General features: G+C 41.9%; 2 protein-coding genes and 1 pseudogene across 3 annotated transcripts in view; 2 read left to right on the top strand and 1 right to left on the bottom strand.

The window, feature by feature from the left end:
- Nucleotides 1-2,558: 2,558 nt before the first annotated feature.
- On the top strand, nt 2,559-4,633 carry LOC103648083 (probable prefoldin subunit 2). The gene is made up of 2 exons (NM_001154795.2): nt 2,559-2,773; nt 3,849-4,633. Exon 2 carries the CDS (start codon nt 3,897-3,899, stop codon nt 4,335-4,337), a length of 441 nt encoding a protein of 146 aa, NP_001148267.2. The 5' UTR covers nt 2,559-2,773; nt 3,849-3,896; the 3' UTR covers nt 4,338-4,633.
- LOC103648082 (uncharacterized) lies at nt 4,489-6,152 on the top strand (annotated as a pseudogene).
- A 1,435-nt stretch (nt 6,153-7,587) lies between these two features.
- The window catches only part of LOC103648084 (uncharacterized), a 34,833-nt gene continuing 21,520 nt past the window's right edge, over nt 7,588-20,900 (bottom strand). For both annotated transcript variants that reach the window (XM_008672589.2, XM_020548683.2), the window contains 2 exons: nt 8,117-11,112; nt 7,588-8,007 (listed from right to left, as the gene is read on the bottom strand). In XM_008672589.2, the coding sequence (XP_008670811.1) occupies nt 8,004-8,007; nt 8,117-11,112 (3,000 nt within the window). In that variant the 3' untranslated portion in view covers nt 7,588-8,003. The remainder of the gene's footprint in view (nt 8,008-8,116; nt 11,113-20,900) is intronic.

Genomic DNA, 20,900 nt, shown 5'->3' on the forward strand with positions numbered 1-20,900 from the left:
CTCCGTCCGCCGAGGCAAAGACTCGGGGAGACGGGAGACTCCGGTCGTCGGGGCAGGAAGCAGGATGTGGCCGCCGGTGCACGGGTGAGGACTTGGGGAGTTAGGGTTGAGTTGTGTATGTTGGGACTTAGAACTAAGTTGGGAGTCGTCTCGAATATAGTCATGCGGTCTACGGATGGTTGAAGATCCATGGAAGCCCACGCTTATGTAAACCCATCTACACCCATGAGTATCAACCATTTTGATCCACAATACAAAATAAACCTACCCAACCCAACCCCTTCACAATCAAAACCCATCACAACCCACCAAAATAAACTCATTTATTAAACCCACCTAAAATACACATTTACACCTACTCTGTTTGTAGGCCTAGGTCTGAGAGCCCACATATATTTCAGAGGGCCTCTCGGCATGTCTGTTGCTCTACAGGGTGATGTGGTGAGGCAAAGCACAATTTTGATGCCCATGTTCTCACAATATTCCCCGAACACCCCACTAGTGAATTTTACCGTTATTAGTGATCACTCGACTTAGTACCCTAAAACATGTGACAATGCCCTGAAAAAATGTGAGCTTTTTCGTTTCGCTCGTAAATCCTATCTCATAATTTTTTTATATGCCAAACAAAGTGGGCGCTAATGTTGGTTTATATCGAACAAATGAGAGACAATAGTGGAAATCAATTGAAAAAGTGCAAATGAATTATTCAGACCCCTCCCCACCTCCTCTCTCTCCCTTTTTTTAAGGAGGTGGGAGAGAAGATTTCCATTATTTCTATTGGTGAAGTTTGTATTTGTAAATGAAATTTTAAGGAATATTTGAATGCACTAGATCTAATAGTTAGTTGCCTAAAAATTTGCTAGTGAAATGAGCTAGCTAACAAATAGCTAGCTAACTATTATCTAATTTACTAAAATACTTAATAATTAAACTATTAGTTAAAGTGTTTGGATGTCTCCAGCTAATTTTAGTTACTAACTATTAGCTCTAATGCGTTCTAACACCCCTAAGACGATAAATGACTCTTAACTATTATTTTACAATGAGTGAGATGCAACAGGGGTCCTCAAACTTGGGTTTCTATGTCGCTTGGGTCCCCAAACTAAAAAAACCCATGAAAACGAGTGTCGGGACTTGGTGGCCATCCAGAACTGTCTAAAACTGGGTTTACTCAAACCAGATGCTAACATGGCGTGTCATGCTGGAGTCATTTGGGTTTTTAAACTTGGCATGCTGTGTTATTTGAGCTTCGAACTTTTATTAGTGTGCTCCAATGTGTCACGCACGTCGACACTCGATTTGCACAAACCCGACATTGGACAGTTTTACACGAATCGACCAAGTTACAGGACCCATTTCTATGATTTTTTAGTTCGGGGACCAAATAACACAGCATGCCAAGTTCAACTGATAGTGTATTTCATTTTATGAGCCTCTTAACTATATAATTAGATTCTAAGTTTACTAAAAGAAGTTTCTAACACGTAAAATAGACCCTACAACATGACTTAAACACAAACATACATTAAATTATGTGATTAAATTATGTGATGATATGTCAAAAGATGCTAGAAAGAAAAGGAAATAAAAAGAAAAGAAAACGTGGATTTGAAGCATGGATGTTAAGCTCCAAACTCACATTCACACTTATCTAACCAACAGAACACATATTTTTTGTGATTTATATTTTAAAACTAGTCAGTTGCCTGTGCTTTGCTACGGTTGTTATATATCATATAACTAGGTATTGAGATGTTTATTTAAATATAATTATTGTTTACTTCTTAACAACGAGGTACATGTGGTTTGGTGGTTGATCTAAATTTCATGGAGTAGAGGGGCATGGGTTCAAGCGCTCGCTTTATACTATTTTTTGCGCGATGTGGCTGTGTGGGAAGGGTCGGATGGAGGTGGGCCTAGAGTGTTAGCGTGGAAGGTGAAACCGTGGTAGCACCAAGTGCTCATATTATATTCTTAATAGAGTAGTACTCCCTCCGTTTCTTTTTAGTTGTCGCTGGATAGTTTAATTTTGCACTATCCAGCGACAACTAAAACGAAATAGAGGGAGTATAGATTATGCACAAATAAGGGTTCGAACTAAGGTTGTTTTTAAGAATCCAGTTTCTATCCCCAGTTTCTAGAAACTTATTTAAAAAATGGTTAACGGTGTTTGAAACCATCTCAGTTTTCATAAACTAACTTTAGCTAGAAGATGCTAGTTTATTGGTTTTTAAGAAACTGAGAATCTAATTTCTATAATTGGGACATAAATTAGTACGTTTAGAACCAACTCGATTTTCACAAAACAGTTTCTTTAAAACTAGATTCTACCAAACAGACCTTTACTCAAGGATAAATAAAAACATATCAGCGTATGAGCATTTTACTAGTAGAATTTTATTTTTTGGTTCATCTAAAAACCTATTAATTTAACACAAATCTAAGTTTCACGAGACAAAGACCACTCGAGCAACTTATTCATTCTTATATCTATATTTAAACTCACACGGTACAATGTACACTATAAACAATTAGCTGGTGGACGGTTTTACCCTAACCTTTTCACTGCTCCATGCTCCAGGGAAGGCACACAGCCGCCGCTGGTCATCTTCCCGCAGTTCCATCTTCCGCTCACTCCCTTCATCGCGCTCGGCACACAGGCGACGGCGGCGGAGCTCATGCTAGGGCTCTCAGCGAAGGCATCAGCTGCTTCCCCTCCCGCCTCTCGCCAATCGCCTCCCGTCCTCCGCACACCGGCCGGTGATCCTGCGTGCGTGACTCTCTCTCTCCTCCCGCCTCCGGTGTATCGTCAACGGCGCCCGGCCCCGGCTGCTGCGCCGCGCGCGGCCTGAGGGCAGCCGGAGCCAGCAGCCGCTGCTCCAACAAGGCGGTCGTGACGTTTTGGGAGCCCTTCTGCCCCAAAGCGAAGCGTTACCCGTCCTCTTAGCGCTTCAGCGCGCGCTTAGTGACGCTTTTGTAACCCGTTTTTCCTTACTATTTTCCTGGTCTATTTCTGTGCTCATTTAACTTGAATATGTTATTTTATTTCTGGGATCTGCTGAACTCATTAAATGTTGATGTTAGTGATCTATCCTTTTCGAGAGATTCTGATATTTGCCATCAGCAAGAAACAGATTTGTAAAATTGCCATCAGACCCACATTTCATAGAACTAGCCGAACCTACAATTCATAGACACAATGTTAATTATAACAAGAAGACAACATTGCGAGTGGCAAAAATCCAATTATCTCATCCTTTTCAGAATGTTATTCTTTCATCATTTCCGTGAAAGCACCGAACATGAAGTCTGCATTTGCAGTAATGCATAGACAGTTATAGTCATAAAAGGGGTGATAGCTTGGATATGCATCGCTAACTAATGCAGCATTTCTCCTTAAGTCTTAAACAAATCTGTCAACTTACTCAGTGAATAAGCAAGACTATATTTTATTCTGCATGGTCAAATCTAGCAAAAAGTCAGGCAAATTGTGACACTATGAGTTGTTCGTAAGAAACACATTGTTCATGAGTTAATTCGCCTTGCAATCTGGTGTCGTGGTGTGCCTGGTTGGTCCTAGGAATGGGTCCACACGTTACTTCGGATTCCTGCCAAATGGACCTTTAGTATTATAGAAATGTGTTTTTCTATGTTGATATGTTTACCTTTGCAATGTAACCTTATATTTTCTTTTTCTTTATTTAGTTATCCTCATACTCTTTAATGATATAGTAACTCTTTAATTGTGTGTGATTCAAAAAAAACTCTTTAATTGTGTGCCTCAGGCGCTGTGATGAACTCTGGGCTGGTGTGTGGTTAAAAGATGCTTTTTTTTTTCTGTGCAGGTCTTTTCATTCGTAAATCATACTCCAGGTATCTGCATCGCAGGGGAAATGGCAAGCAAAGCAGGTGGTGATGGCAAAGAAGCCATAAACGAGCAAGTAGTTGCCAACACTTATGCCAACATGCGTACCGAAATGAACCAGCTCTATACCAAGATCACAGAGCTGGAGATGGAGGTCAGTGAGCACTCCCTCGTGATTGGTGCGATCGAGCCGCTGGACCCCTCAAGGCGCTGTTACAGGATGATTGGTGGGGTCCTGGTTGAAAGGACCATCAAGGAAGTCCTGCCTGCTGTGAAGCGCAACAAGGAGGGCCTTGAAGAAGTGATTGCTCGCATGCATGAGGCACTGGAGAGGAAGAAGAAAGAGATCACCGAGTTTGAGCTTAAGTACAAGATCAGGATCCGGAAGGCTGACAATGACGCAGAGGACGAAGGCGGCAAGAAGGAAGGCACTGCACAGGGAGTCCTTGTTGGGCCTGCTGGACAGTAAAACTTAATTAGATGGATTTTGTGTAAAAGATGAGGACCGATGTGAACTGAAGTAGTTTCTTTGTTACCTCTTCGGGTGCTGCAGCAATCCAAGTTTCTGTTTGTTATTGATGACACATCGCAAATCTCCCAGGACTAGAATCTCTGTTCGTGATTCCTTTTACTATATTCTCAAAATAATTGTGGATTAGTCATCTGCATGACTTCATTTCAACTGATGCTGAAATATTGTGGTGCTTGGTGGCTGGTAAATTCCTGTAATTGAGCTGTTTCAATGGCATACCAGCTTGTTGTTCCTTAAGTTTTGAGGGAAAAAACCTTGAGTATTTTGCTTGAGTTTTCTCCATAAGCTTGGTTCTGTTATCTGCCTAGCTCCAATATGGTAGGAAGTGCATGAATCAGTTTATATAACTTATAAGTGTCATGCTCCTTAATATGAATCACCCGGCAATTATACTTCTGTGTTTTCTCATCCAAGAAAGTGCATGAAACATAACCAGACAAACTATAACACCCATACATTGATACATATACTCTGAAAAAGTGTTTTGTTCTCTTTGTTCATTATCTGAAATTGGACATGGTTTCTAACTAGGAACTTTAATCATACAATTTGCAGTGTTATATGAAGCAAGGTCAAACACATGTTTTGTTCTCTTTGTTCATTATCTGAAATTGGACATGATTACAAAAGAAAGAAGCTTTTTCAGGTGAAGCATTGATGCTACTTGCATTAGTAGAGTGACATGTTTCATATTAGAACACCCCCTTGGCTTTTGAAGGCACCATGCATCTTTAGCTAGAATATAATTTTAGATTATGTGAAGTAATAGTAATCAAATACAATTATTTTGTTTATCGATTTGTTTTTATAAGCCATCTGATTTCACCTTAGTGCTTGACACTATTCACTGACTTTTATCTTCTTCTTTTAGGAATATACCACTAATCCATTTTAAGCATTTCTTTTATCATACTAGTATTATTCATTTTTCAGCTTTAAAAATATACTGTATTCATTTTTTTCCGCAATTAACATCATCAGGGCAGTAGCTAATATGGATATTAAGCTAGATTTTGTTCCACCATGGTTGATCAACTTCATATCAAGGCAACTAATAGGCAGCGGGCATAAGCTGTATCAAAAGGTTAGTGGCTGGTAATGTTTTCACATTTCAGCTATATTGTCTACAATAGTTTTCCTTGTACCATAGTGTGTGGTGGGGTGGTAAATCAGGGCATCAGATAAATCGTGCATGCTGATTAATGAGCATGAGCTTCTAATTGAACACCAATAACCTACTGAAGCATTTCTGCAGGCAGTCAGTACTGTGGCCAGTCATGATGGTGACTACAGGAAAGCTTTGAGAGGATCACTCTACGCCAGGATCCGTGAATACCAGGATTCTGATAACAAGGCGAAGGTGGCCCCTGATAATGCCACTACACAAAATCGTTTGTCGCTAACAAATACAATATTGAATAGTGAGATTGTTGAGGAGACTGAACAGAACACATCCATCGCTGTGGATAATCTTCCAACTAGCCAACCCTATGTACCAGTTGAGCAAGCACAACGCGTCGAAAGCAAACCTTTATATCAGTCCTGAGGTAGAGCATGCATTGTGCATATTGGAGACTGTTATTGCAGTTCTCAAAGGCAATAAGGCTGGAAATGTTACCACACGTTATGATGCAACTTTGGAAGAGAGTACTGCTGGTTCCAGAACTTCACAAACAGACATTTGTTAACGCAGACGACCTTCTGAATGGCCATCCTGTTACCACAGCGCCACAAGGCTCCAGGTCAGCATGAAAGATTGACTTCTTTTGTGATACAGTTACGTTTCAGTTACTGGGTCGGTTGTGATCCAAAATATGTTTTCCTTGATGCAGAGATACCCGACAAGCACATCCATTGGCTAGTGAGAAAATTAGCGATAGAGCAGAAGACGCCATCAACAAAAGTTCTCTGAAAATTTCGACAACTTAGTGAAGAGAGCCTAGGCACTAATGGCTCCCATCAGAATGGTTTCGGCAACAACAAAGAGTCAACACGAACAAGGAAGGCCAAGAGATGGCCCTACCACCATTGGATGATGGAACCCATCATAAGACTTCATTCAAGTTTTAAATTGCTGATTTTTGAAGGTACAGTAGGAAATAGTAAATTATAGAAATTTAGCCCTTCATCGGTTACACGATGTGGGTTCAGATGACAAATCAGGATGCCGCTTCTTGTCGTCACAGCTCGTAGATAGTATCTTGATAAATGTAAAGAAGTATTGTTGTAAACAATACGTAATTCTTGATAAATGCAGTACAGCTGCTACTATCTACTTACAGGGTAAGTAAGACTAGTTCCTTGACATTCAGTGAACCCTTTTGAGATTTTCGGAGATGTTACTATGAGTCTTATTGATCGGCTGTCGTCAGCATTGGATGATGATGCGATGCAACCTGGAACATATATATAGTGGAGTAGCATACCGCGCTCCTGGCGAAGCTCATTCAGCGATGTGTCTGGCATATTGCACTAATCACTGGGGGTATAAAGTTTGAGTGCGGATATCACCTAGGCACGGGCACCGTCTGATCTAAGAGCCATCTAGGCTCTACATCAAGCAATTTAGCTTCTTATCTGTGTGGTTTCCTGATTAAGCATCAATAGTAACAATGTAACAACACGTCCACTCCCGGACCAGCGGTATTTACTTCTGGCAGTTCTTTAGGATCATAGAGTGGACCAGCGGTATTTACTTCTAGCAGTCCTCTATAATTATAGAGTATCCGCACAGACCAACACGAGTCTTTTGTGCGCACTTTGTTCTCACTCGTGCACATCCGAAAAAACTTCTTGGTCGGTCACCCACCCCGATTGCTCTGGATCAAACACGTTTAACCCAGAAGTTCTTTTGGGATAGACTTCTGAAAAAAGATGTATTTTGTTGGTATGCGTAATCTATTAATTTTATTAAGCCTTGGACCTTCCACTTGGACCAGGATATCACAAAACACCTTTGTCAAATTAATAAGATTAGATGCATATGTGGGACCCACATATGAAGCTCGACCATAAAACTTTAAAACCTCACATTGACACTTCAGAATTTGGATGAAATTGATGGAAACTTTTTCATGTGACTTAGTATGACATCCGACTACTTTGTGCATACATATGGAGTATCCTAGTCTCATAGATAGATAGTAGATACATCACATAAAAGCAGATAAGTATATAGCAATCAAGGTACCAAATAGATAAATAGATACATCACATAAAACACACATAATTATATAGCAACCAGGGTACCAAATAGATAAATACAACATATAAAACACACATAATTATATAGCAACCAGGGTACCAAATAGATAAACACAACACATAAAACACATATTTAATGTTGCTCAGCGATGAAACAACACACACAAGCGTAGACAATAAACTGGTGGTGGTGATGTGGATGCAGAGAAAGGCAGAAGAACAACGTAGTTGAAGCGGAGGGAACCAACCACACACCACGACTTGAAGAGGGAGATACCAATAATTAATAGGAGTCTTATTTCATCGACTGCTGTCAGGAATGGACGTCGACACTGTGCAACCCGCAACATATATATGGAGTGGAGGGATCCATCCGCCTCCAATGGCAGCTGTTGTTGATTACCTGCAAGGAATTATTCAGTAAATTGATCAACAACACTATATATACAACAGTATGGGATGATTGAGTGAATGTCTAGGCATGCATGCAATAAATTGGCTGATCACTTGACCTGAGGACGCTGCCTCTAAGAAGCTTGGGCTTCCTGTAGTGGCATGAGTGCTTGGGGCGGAAGAGGGAAGGGTGGTGCTTGGCCTCCAACCCATCCCACTCGAGGGCGTTCCACCAGTCCTTCTCGCACACCACTGTGGGTGGCTGCCCGAGACGGCCGCCGACTGCCGGCAAACGTCTGAGTGCTAGGCAGCCCGTGACATTGATAGTCTCGAGCATTGGTGAAGACATCATGCGGCCACAAATGCTGCGCAGCGTCGGGAGGTTGTGAAGGTGGATGCGTCGTAGCTTGGGGAAATGCTTGACAACCTCCTCTTGGTTCTCGAGCCTGGGATCCTGTGGGCGGAAGATCTCCCTAAGATCACCGCAACAAATGATCTCTAGGGTCTCAAGCTGAGGCAGCGACATATTCGAGTCCAAGGGGAGCACGAAGATGACCCTCGGGCAGTAGTCCAGGTGCAAGAACTGGAGCTGTTGAAAGGAGTATGCAGATGGATAAGCTCTTGGACTCCAGTTCCAGATGTGCTTTGCCATCGGGAGGTGTGATGCCCAGAATGTTGTCAGGTTTTGAAATATCAGCCATGAATCACTAGAAATATCATTTTCTTTTCCTTCAGAAAAGGCAGTGAAGACAGATCGCAACATGGGGCACCTTTCAACTCGGCACCAATTAAGTAGATCCCATGAGGTAATGTATGACAGAGAAATGCCGGAGGTGATGGACAGGCAATCATGCACATGCATAACATCAGCACTTGTGCATATAAATCTAGGGGGCATAGACCATGTTCCACCTATGTTCAACTCTCCCTCCTGCTCATCATCCTCTGCTTGTACGTGAATATACAAGCCATGACCATGCATCGTCCGGGTCGTTGGGCAATCCCACATCCAGTGGATCGCTCCTTCACCGTCCTCATCACCCGCAGTTGCATCCTCATCATGAATAAGTTGGTTATGGGTGATCATATCTCTTGCATATACATCTACAACATGTATAGACTGCTGCAAGATATTGACTCCTTGAGCAGCAACAAGATCACCTGATGCTGGTGGTGTAGTGAACTCCACACGTGCAGGCCAGCCAATGGAACAACGATTGTTTTCATAGGTATAAAAGACATCTAGCGACCGTAGGAGCCTCGCATCCCTTACACAAATGTACCAGTTTCTATCCAAGGATGATGATTCTGCAGTAGAAGCAGAGGTAGCCTCCTTCCTCTTTTCTTCCCATTTACATAGATGTGGCCATTCCTGTCCTGATGCTGTGGATGGGGTGGTGCTCACACAAAACACATCCAAGGTCTCAAGAATAGACGAGGATCTCGGTGGCCATAGTATTGCACGGAGCTTCTGGCACCCAAGTAGGATGAGCCGCTTCAATCTCTGGGCTTCTACCTCTCGCAAGTCGACGGTTTCCACAGATGTGCAAGAGAGGTCCAACTCATGGAGGCAACAAAATAATCCTCCCAGCAATATACTCCTCAACTGAGCACAACCACGAAAGGAGATGTATGTAGCGCCTTCATCTTTAGCATGGTTAACGAGGACGGCTAGTTCCAGTGCAACAGAGTTCTCAAGTATTAATCTTTGTCCGTCAACGCTGCCGTCTTCTACTCGAAGCTTGACAAGCCTGCCACAACCACGTAGATGACTTGTGCTCAAATTCTTGATTCCCTTTGCATTCAACTCTCTGAGGTTGGCCATTATGTTCATCCTTTGTGACAGCAACCACCACCATTTGGTGTAGCTCAAATCCATTACTTGCAGCTTCCCGAAGCAAGCCCTCCATGCTCCACTCTGGTCGTCAAGTTCCTTGCCCTCTGTTGGTGTGATACTTGTGCCATCGTCCTTGCAACGGTGAAGGAGGAGGAACCTTAGGTTGCTGCAACAGAGGAATGGTGGAGATGCAAATCTAAAGGTGCATCCAGAGAGATGCAGCACACGCAGATTACTGGCTGAATGTTTGAACATAGAAGCAAGTAATTGAGATTCTTCATCTCCATATTTTGGTTGTAGAAAAAAGGATGTTGCTTCAGCAGGCACACTAATAATCTCGGAAGTGCAGCAAATCGCTGGAGGTCGTGGTAAATAATGCTGCATCTGCATCTCAATAGCTGAGGATGAAAAGAAATAATCCATATAAGACCTACTAATCCAGCCCAAATGCATGTTTCTCTGTAGTGCATCACCAACCTTCCAATCCCATGCTTCCGAGCTACTACTGCCTTGTATAATGCCATCACAAACCCAGTAGTTTGAAGCATGAGTATCCCAATCTATGTTACCCATGTCTTTTAGCTTCCACGTGTACAGGATGCACGCCACCACTGCCATGTGGTCAATGGTACCTGTGTACTGAGCAACCTCCTTAGCTTCCTCATTCACAATGCCCCATAATGAAGTGTCATCTAATTGCACCGTATCAGGATCCACATAAAGGTACACCATATTAGGATCCTTTTCTTTTATAGTGTAGCTAACATAGGGTCTAAACCTCCCTTGCATTGTCCACAACAACACATCACCTTTGAAGTTTCGGTTCAGTGGGATACCAAACTCGCTCAGGTCAATGAAGCTACCACTTCCATTATGGAAGACCACAACTAATCTTTTGACGGTGGCTAGCTTTGTGTAGGTATGCTTAATGATTTCCCGTACCTCATTTCTAGCGCCTTCTTCTACACCGTTGAAATCATCCTCCTTGTCATGCTGGCTCAAGATGGCCATCACTGAATGGGGGAGCTTTATCTCCTCGGCGATAGCCTTCTGTAGGGCCCTCCTACTTTTCCATAATGAGCAATCCAAATGGAGAACGCTGTCAAACTTTGATGCTGAAGATTTTAGGCGTTTTGCTGCTTCCTTGAGAGCAGCAGATGCACCAATTCCATCCCAGCCATCAAAGTAGAACACATTTGCATGCTTATATCCATACTCCACTTGATAGAGTATTTCTCTAGCTGCATCAAACGTGTTCTCCGCGTAAATAGACCTTCTCTACAATGTTCAAAAACAATTACCAAATGAGATCGTTTGAATTACTTTCGTATTAAAATTGTTCATGTGTGATAGAGAGCGAGGAAATTTCCTTTTCTATGTCTCAGGCAAGCGACCGGTCCAAAAACAGAGCAAGGGGCTGAGTATCACTTGTATATGTTTAATGTTATGCGATCAGGTGATAGACTGCTAACAGTTAAAAAATGGCGTTCTAGGTGCTGAGATGAGCAGTGTTAAACCCTTGCACAAGTTGATTTAAGAAAAAAGTTCTCAGTAATTAAGGCCTTGAGGTTTGGACTCTTCCCTAGAGCAAAAATAATTACTGTTTATTCAAACAAACAATAAAAATTACTCGAGTAAAATACGACAATTCAAAAAAAAAAGTAATCAATGGTAGTATATAGTGCTATTAGTAAGTAGAAAGTTCTTAACACATCGGAGGTTACCAAGAACATGTCTCTTTGAAGTCAACAATTAAGAGTCTTATCCTAAAAGTTATTTGTCAGCGCTTATGTGGCCACGTTCTCACCATCAAAGAAGACATATGACAACTAAGAACATGATATGCATATTTCGGCCTTATTTAGATGTAGTTATTGAAGATCAGAAATCCACAACTTAGTGAAGGACGAGGACCCTAAGTCTACTATGAATCTGAACTCAGCAGAAACAAAAAAGGCTAGTGCTAGAATCCTTCCTATATGGCTAGGATAAATACACCGATATCTATTAGGCAAGGATGTTTGTTAATAGATAGATTGATCTTTATTAGATAAGAGTCGGTATTCATTGGTGTTAGAATCCTACCTTTATGGCTATAATAGATAGATCGATCTCACAAAGGTCTCGGTTGATAGATTGATCAATAATCTATATTAGGCAATGATCTCGGTTGATTGGTTCTATTTCTATAAAACTCAGCTATCCTTGCTTACATATGTGTAACATCATATCTCCTACAATACAACAATATCCTTTCTATCATGATATCAAGAGATGGTCACAATCCAGTGGCCCTCGCTACTGCCTAACCCTACCCTAGTTACTAGCCCCTAGTGAGGTTGAGCTTGCCATAGCTCATGTCCAAGAGTAGGTTGTACAACATGCCAAGGAGGACGCTAGTGCCACTAAGAGGAGAGGGACAAACTAGTCACCAAAGCCAACATCAACGCCAAGCTTGCTGCTGATGCCTATGTCCATGTCCTGGACACAACTGAATCAATAGAGAAGGAACAAGCACCCACCACCACCCTAGAGTATACGACCATGCCGCTCTCAAGCTGGCCTAACCCCCTGCCATCTCCTTCTCTAACATTGAGGCAGCAACGATCCATGAGGCCTCCATCATCGCCAACCTCCACTTGTTGACTACCGATATCCAGAACATCTGATTGCTTCTCAAGATTACAAATCCACAACTTGGTGAAGGACCCTAAGTCTACTATAAACTCGAACTCGATCATTGGGAACCAAAAAGGCTAGTTTTAGAATCTGACCTATATGACTAGGATAGATATATTGCTCTCTATTATACAAGGATATATAGATTTCTCTCTATTATGTAATGACATTCGTTGATTGGTGTTAGCATCCTACCTATATGGCTAGGATAGATAGATAGATCTATTTCTCAATGATTTTTGTTGATAGATAAATCAATATATATATTAGGTAAGGATATCCGTTGATTGGTGTTGTTTCTATAAACTCTTGGCTATCCTTGCTTATATATGTGTAAAACACTATATCTCCTACAATACATCAATAGGCTTTTATCATGGTATCAGAGGATGGGCATGATCCTATGGCCCTCATTTCCACGTAACACTACCCTAGTCTCCACGCACCACCCTTCTTTTCTCTCCCATCGATGCCTCATCTCCACCATGTCGCTGACATCGCCAACCCCAATGAGCCCAACTCACATCTGCTGGTGCTTAAGAGGAGACTACATAGTGCACCAAGGAGAACACTGCTACGACTAAGAAGATGATCAACATAGTCGCTAAAGCTGATGTTGACGCCAAGGCTGCTACTGATGTCTGTGCCTGTTTCATTGCCGCAATCAATGCCCTAGAAAAGGAACAAGTAGCCACTGCTACGCTAAAGTGTGTGACTGCCACCACTTTCAAGCTGGCTCAGGACCGCAGCGTTTCCTTCTCTAACGCTGATGCCTCTACAATCTACGAGGTCTCCATCATCGGCAACTTCCACACGTAAGTTGTTAGTGTTGAAAGGGAAATGTGCCCTTGGGCCATTTCTATTTTGTTTTGGTGATTAAATGCTCAACACATTGGGTTTAGACTAACATCATCTTGTATGAGCAAAGAGAACAGGAATGAAAGGGAAATGGGCTTAATCATTTCCTATAATCGATTTTGGTGGTTGATGGCCATCACAAACCACATGGACTATTTAGTTTGCCAAGATGTCATTTATCTCAGGTGCATAAGGTTGAACACAAACCAAGAAAGAAATTCAGTTGGGGACTCAAACAAATTTGGAGCAAAGGACTTAAGACTGTGTTGCAGTGGCGCACCGTACAGTGTCCGGTGCACCAGACCGAGCTACACTCAAACAGCTCACTCTCGGGAATTTCCAAGGGGCGCTTCGCTACAATTCACCGGACATGTCCGGTGAGCCAACGGAGCAACGGTAACCTGGCGCCAACGATCGACTGCAAAAGTGAACAGTAGCGAACAGTGCGCGGCAGAAGTCAAAGTACACCGGACTGTCCGGTGCAGCTACAAGACAAAGGCTTCCAACGGTCAACCGCTCTAAACCCCAACGAGCGTGCTGACGTGGCGCGCACCGGACAGTGAACAGTACTTGTCCGGTGCGCCACCGGATTGTCTGATGTGCCCATCGACAGCAAACTCAGCCAATGGCTAGGAAGTGGTTGGAGGCTATAAATACCCCCAACCACCTCCTTCATTGGTACCCAACTTTTCTGAAGTTCACATTCAATACAAGAGCAAAAGACTTCACTCCAAGACACATTCAATAGATGAAATCCTCTCCAAGCCTCCAAATCAACTCAATTCCATTAGTGACTTGAGAGAGGGTGTTTTGTGTTCTTTTGTTGCTCTTGTTGCTTGGATTGCTTTTTCCTTCCAATTCTTATTCTCTAAGTGCTTTGTAAAGCTAGCAAGAGACACCTATGTGTGTGGTGACCTTGTGGGGTCTTAGTGACCCAAGTGATTAAGGAAAATGCTCGACCGGTCTCTGTGACCGTTTGAGAGAGGGAAAGGGTTGGAATAGACCCGACCTTTGTAGCCTCCTCAACGGGGACTAGGTTCTTTGGAACCGAACCTCGGTAAAACAAATCACCGTGTTCACTTGTTGATCTTCACTTGATTTGTTTTCCTCTCTCTCTCCGAAGTTCCCTTGCTCATATTGATTTGAGTTTGCTCCCAAACATTATCCGCATTGATTGAGCAACTCTAAGCAAGGAGAACTATCTTTTGAACTCTGATTTAATTCTAATGCTAACCCCGGCCTTAGTGCGAGTTTAAGTTTTTAAATTTCAGGTTTCGCCTATTCACCCCCTCTAGGCGTCTTTCAGTTGGTATCAGAGCCAGTGCTTCATTAAGAGTCTAACAAACTCGAAGTGATGTTTGGAGATCACGCCAAGAGGGAGATCGTCACTGGCGACAAGCCCGTAGGCTCGGGGAGGACTCTATCAAGGGAGTCCGGCGACAAGTTCAAGGAGGAATCCTCTTCCTCCATCAAGTCACTTAGGAGGGGTGACAAGAAGAAGAAAATGAAGAAGGTGGTCTACTACGAGACCGACTCTTCATCACCCTCCACATCCGGTGCCGAGTCTACAACTTCAAAGCGCCACGAGCATAAGAAGTATAGTAAGATACCACTTTGTTATCCTCGCATTCCTAAACACGCTCCTCTACTTTCGGTACCCCTAGGCAAACCACCATATTTTGATGGTGAAGATTATTGCATGTGGAGTGATAAAATGAGGCACCATCTAACCTCACTCCACGAAAGCATATGGGATATTGTTGACTTTGGAGCGCAGGTACCTCAAGTGGGCGACAAGGACTACGACTCGGACGAGGCCGTCCAAATTAGCCACTTTAACTCCCAAGCAACTTCTATACTCCTCGCCTCTTTTTGTGTCGAGAGGAGTATAATAAGGTGCAAGGGTTAAAAAATGCAAAAGAAATTTGGGACGTCCTCAAGACGACACACGAAGGGGACGAGGTGACCAAAATCAACAAGCGCGAGACGATAGAGGGAGAAGTCGGTCGATTCGTCCTCAATAAAGGGGAAGAGCCGCAAGCTATGTACAACCGGCTCAAAATAATGGTGAACCAAGTGCGCAACCTTGGGAGCACCAAGTGGGATGACCATGAGATGGTCAAGGTTATTCTTGGATCACTTGTTTTTCGTAATCGCACTCAAGTGCAACTAATCCGTGGAGACCCAAGGAGGTTATTGGCAAGATTGTGAGCTTTGAACTTATGATTAAAGACTGTAAACACATTGTCAACTTGGAACAAGGCGCCACCTCCACACCCGAGGTGCAACCCGTTGCATTCAAAGCAACAGAAGAAAAGACGGAAGAGTCTACACTAAGTAGACTACCAATCAACGCCTCCAAGCTTGACAACAAGGAGATGGCTCTTATCATTAAGAGCTTCCAGCAAATCCTCAAGCAAAGGAAGGGGAAGGACTACAAACCCCGCTCCAAAAGGGTTTGCTACAAATGTGGTAAGTCCAGTCACTTTATAACTAAATGTCCATACTCCAGTGATAGTGACAGGGACGATGACAAGAAGGGGAAGAAGAAAATGGATAAGAAAAGATACTACAAGAAGAAAGGTGGCAAGGCACACATGGGGTGGGAATGGGACTCCGACGAAAGCTCCACTGACTCCTCCGACGAGGATGCCGCCAACATCACCGTCAACAAAGACCTTCTCTTCCCCAATGTCGGCCACAAGTGCCTCATGGCAAAGGATGACAAAATAAGAAGGTACATTCTAGAGATACCCCCAAATATACTACATCTAATGATGAGGGTAGCTCTAGTGATAATGAAGATGATTTAACCTCTCTTTTTGCCAACCTAACTAAAAGTCAAAAACAAAAGATTAATGAATTAATAGAATCCATTAACGAGAAGGATGATCTCTTGGAATGCCAAGAGGACTTGCTCGTTAAGAAAAACAAAAAAATTATTAAATTGAAAAATGCTTATACTCTAGAAGTAGAAAAATGTGAAAACTTGTCTAGGGAGCTTAGCATTTGCAGTGATTCAATTTCCTGTCTTAGAGATGAGAATGCTAGTTTAACTGCTAAGATAGAAGAATTGAATGTTTGCAAACCCTCTACATCTACTGTCGAGCATATTACTATTTGCACTAGATGTAGAGATATTAATGTTGAAGCTATTGATGATCACCTTGCCATGATTAAAAAACAAAATGATCACATAGCTACATTAAATGCTAAAATTGACGAGCGTGAGCTAGAAAATGAAAAAATTAAATTTGCTAGAAGCATGCTCTATAATGGGAGACGCCCTGGCATTAAGGATGGTATTGGTTTCCCCAACAGGGGAGCCAAAACAACACCAAACTTAATACCCCAAAAAATTATCTAATTTTGTTAAGGGTAAGGCTCCCTTGTTCAGGATAGAGAGGGCTACATTTTATATCCTACAAACTATCCTGAGCATAAGATTAGGAAAATTCATGCTAGAAAACCTCACAATGTTTCTCATCATGCTTTTATGTATAAAAATGAGGCATCTAGCTCTAGGCATTCAACTCATATCAAAATGCCTAAAAAGAAAATTGCGAATGCATCAAATGAGCATGACATTTCATTTAAGACTTTTGATGCTTCTTATGTGCTGACTAACAAATCAGGCAAAGTAGTTGCCAAATATGTTGGGGGCAAACACAAGAGTCCCAAGACTTGTGTTTGGGTACCCAAGGTGCTTGTTTCTAATGTCAAAAGACGCAAGACCGTTTGGGTACCTAAGAATAAGGCCTAAATTTGTTTTGTAGGTTTATGCATCCGGTGGATCAAGTTGGATAATCGATAGCGGGTGCACAAACCACATGACAGGGGAGAAAAGAATGTTCTCATACGAGAGAAATGAAGGTCCCCAAAGAGCTATTACATTCAGGGATGGAAATCAAGGTTTGGTCAAAGGTTTGGGTAAAATTGCTATATCTCCTGACCATTCAATTTCCAATGTTTTTCTTGTAGATTCTTTAGACTACAATTTGCTTTCAGTTTCTCAATTATGCAAAATGGGCTACAACTGTCTATTTACTAATATTGGTGTTACTGTCTTTAAAAGAAGTGATGATTCAATAGCATTTAAGGGAGTGTTAGGTGGTCAGCTATATTTAGTTGATTTGAATGTTAACAAGGTTGAACTAGACACTTGCTTAATTGCTAAGACTAATATGGGATGGCTCTGGCATCGCCGACTTGCTCATGTTGGGATGAAGAATCTTCACAAACTTCTAAAGGGAGAGCACATTTTAGGACTAACCAGTGTTCATTTTGAAAAAGACAGGATTTGTAGCGCATGCCAAGCAGGGAAGCAAGTTGGAGTCCATCATCCACACAAGAACATCAGGACGACCGACAGTCCGCTTGAGCTACTCCACATGGATCTATTCGGCCTGATAGCTTACATAAGCATCGACGGGAGTAAGTATTGTCTTGTAATTGTGGATGATTATTCTCGCTTCACTTGGGTGTTCTTTTGCAGGAAAAATCTCAAACCCAAGAGACCCTAAAGATATTCTTGAGAAAAGCTCAAAATGAGTTCGGATTGAGAATAAAAAAGATTAGAAGCGACAATGGAACAGAGTTCAAGAACTCTAAAATTGAAGGATTTCTTGAGGAGGAGGGCATCAAGCATGAGTTCTCTTCTCCCCACACACCTCAACAAAATAGTGTAGTGGAGAGGAAGAATAGAACTCTATTGGATATGGAAAGGACCATGCTTGATGAGTACAATACACCAGATCAGTTTTGGGTGGAGGCGATTAAAACCGCCTGCTACTCCATCAACCGGTTATATATTCACAGAATCCTCAAGAAAACATCATATGAACTCCTCACCGGTAAAAAGCCCAATGTTTCTTATTTTAGAGTTTTTGGGAGCAAATGTTTTATTCTTATTAAAAGAGGTAGAAATTCTAAATTTGCTCCTAAAGCAGTAGAAGGATTTTTACTTGGTTATGACTCAAACACAAGGGAATATAGAGTCTTCAACAAGTCGACTGGATTAGTTGAAGTTTCTTGTGACATTGTGTTTGATGAGACTAATGGCTCCCAAGTGGAGCAAGTTGATCTTGATGAACTAGATGATGAAGAGGCTCCATGCGTCGCACTAAGGAACATGTACACTGGGGATGTGTGTCCTAAAGAATCCAAAGAGCCTCCACAAGCACATGATCAACCATCATCTTCCATGCAAGCATCTCCACCAACACAACATGAGGTTGTGGCTCAAGAGGACGAGGATTAAGATGAAGACGATGAACCACCTCAAGAAGAAGACATTGATCAAGGGGGAGATGATGATGATGAAGACAAGGAAGATGATTAAGAAATACAGGATCAAAGACCGCCACAACCAAGAGTCCACCAAGCAATTCAAAGAGATCACCCCGTCAACTCCATACTTGGTGACATTTATAAGGGGGTAACCACTAGATCTCGAGTTGCTTATTTTTGTGAACATTACTCTTTTGTGTCCTCTATTGAGCCATACAAGATAGAGGATGCACTAAGAGATCCAGATTGGGTGGTGGCAATGTAAGAGGAGCTCAACAACTTCACGAGGAATGAGGTATGACACTAGTTCCACGTCCTAACCAAAATGTTATAGGTACCAAATGGCTATTCCGCAACAAGCAAAATGAGCATGGTGTGGTGACTAGGAACAAAGCCCGACTTGTTGCCAAAGGTTATTCACAAGTCGAAGGTTTGGATTTTGATGAAACCTATGCACCCATAGCTAGGCTTGAGTCAATTCGTATATTACTTGCCTACGCTACTTACCATGTCTTTAAGTTGTATCAAATGAACGTGAAGAGTGCTTTCCTCAATGGCCCTATCAAGGAAGAGGTATATGTTGAGCAACCTCCCGACTTTGAAGATAGTGAGTATTCTAACCATGTTTATAAGTTCTCAAAGGCGCTTTATGGGCTCAAGCAAGCTCCAAGAGCATGGTATGAATGCCTGCGAGACTTTCTTATCACTAATGGCTTCAAAGTTGGAAAGCCCGATCCTACTCTCTTCACCAAGTCCTCTTGTGAAAAGTTCAGTAGGATCATGATACAGAAAATCGAGATGTCTATGATGGGGGAGTTGAAATATTTCCTTGGATTTCAAATCAAGCAACTCCAAGAGGGCAACTTCATCAGCTAAACTAAGTACATTCAAGACATACTTAAAAAGTTTGGAATGAAGAATGCCAAACCCATCAAGACACCCATGGGAACAAATGGGCATCTCGACCTCGACACGGGAGGTAAATCCGTAGATCAAAAGGTATATCGGTCGATGATAGGTTCTTTACTCTATTTATGTGCTTCTCGACGTGACATTATGCTTTCTGTATGCATGTGTGCAAGGTTCCAGGCAAATCCTAAGGAAGTTCACCTTAAGGCCGTGAAAAGAATCATGAGGTATTTAGTTTACACTCCTAAGTTTGGGCTTTGGTACCCAAGGGATCTGCCTTTGATTTAATTGGGTATTTCGATGTCGATTATGCTGGATGTAAAATAGACAGGAAGAGCACATCAGGGACTTGTCAGTTTCTAGGAAGATCCCTGGTGTCTTGGGCTTCAAAGAAACAAAACTCAGTAGCTCTTTCCACCACCGAAGCCGAGTATATTGTTGTAGGCCATTGTTGTGCACAATTACTCTGGATGAGGCAAACCCTCAGGGACTATGGCTACAAGTTGAGCAAAGTCCCTCTCCTATGTGATAATGAGAGTGCAATCCACATGGCGGATAATCCCGTTGAACACAACTGCACTAAGCACGTAGACATCCGGTATCACTTTTTGAGAGATCACCAACAAAAGGAGGATATCGAAATTTCTTATGTTAATACCCACAACCAATTAGCTGATATCTTTACCAAGCCACTAGATGAAATGACTTTTAGCAAACTTAGGAATGAGCTAAATATACTTGATTCTCGGAACTTTGATTGAAACATTGCACATATTTCTCATTTATATACCTTTGACCATATCTCTTTCATTTGGTACAAATGCATAATTCCTATTCTTCTTGTGCCAAGGCTAAGGCTAATGTGTTTTCAAGTATATTTTCTATGATTTGTCTTAGATTGAAAGGGAAATGGAGTATTCGGCAAAGACAAGGCTTCCACTCTCCTCTGATGATATCATTTATCCTTTGTCGTTACTCAAGAAAACTCTCAATTGGTATAACACTTCACTCATATTTCTTCTACCAAAGGGGGAGAAAGTATAAAGGGCTCTCAAGTTCTCCGTTTTTGGCGATTAATGCCAAAGGAGGAGAAAGTATTAAGCCCAAAGCAAAAGGACCGCACCACCACCATTTTTTAAAATTTTCAAAAACTAAAGGAATAAATTATTTCAATCGATATTTGAGTTCATTTCAAAATTTTCAATTGGTATCTTATTTGGCTTCAAAATTTCAAGACAGTATAAAAATTTCAATTGTTATAATTTCTTTTGATATCAATTTCAAAAAGGGAAATCATTTCAAAACCCTCTTGAAAGCTAAGGGGAGAATTT

The sequence above is a fragment of the Zea mays genome, chromosome 2 (assembly GCF_902167145.1).
Source record: "Zea mays cultivar B73 chromosome 2, Zm-B73-REFERENCE-NAM-5.0, whole genome shotgun sequence".
Lineage (NCBI taxonomy): Eukaryota > Viridiplantae > Streptophyta > Magnoliopsida > Poales > Poaceae > Zea > Zea mays.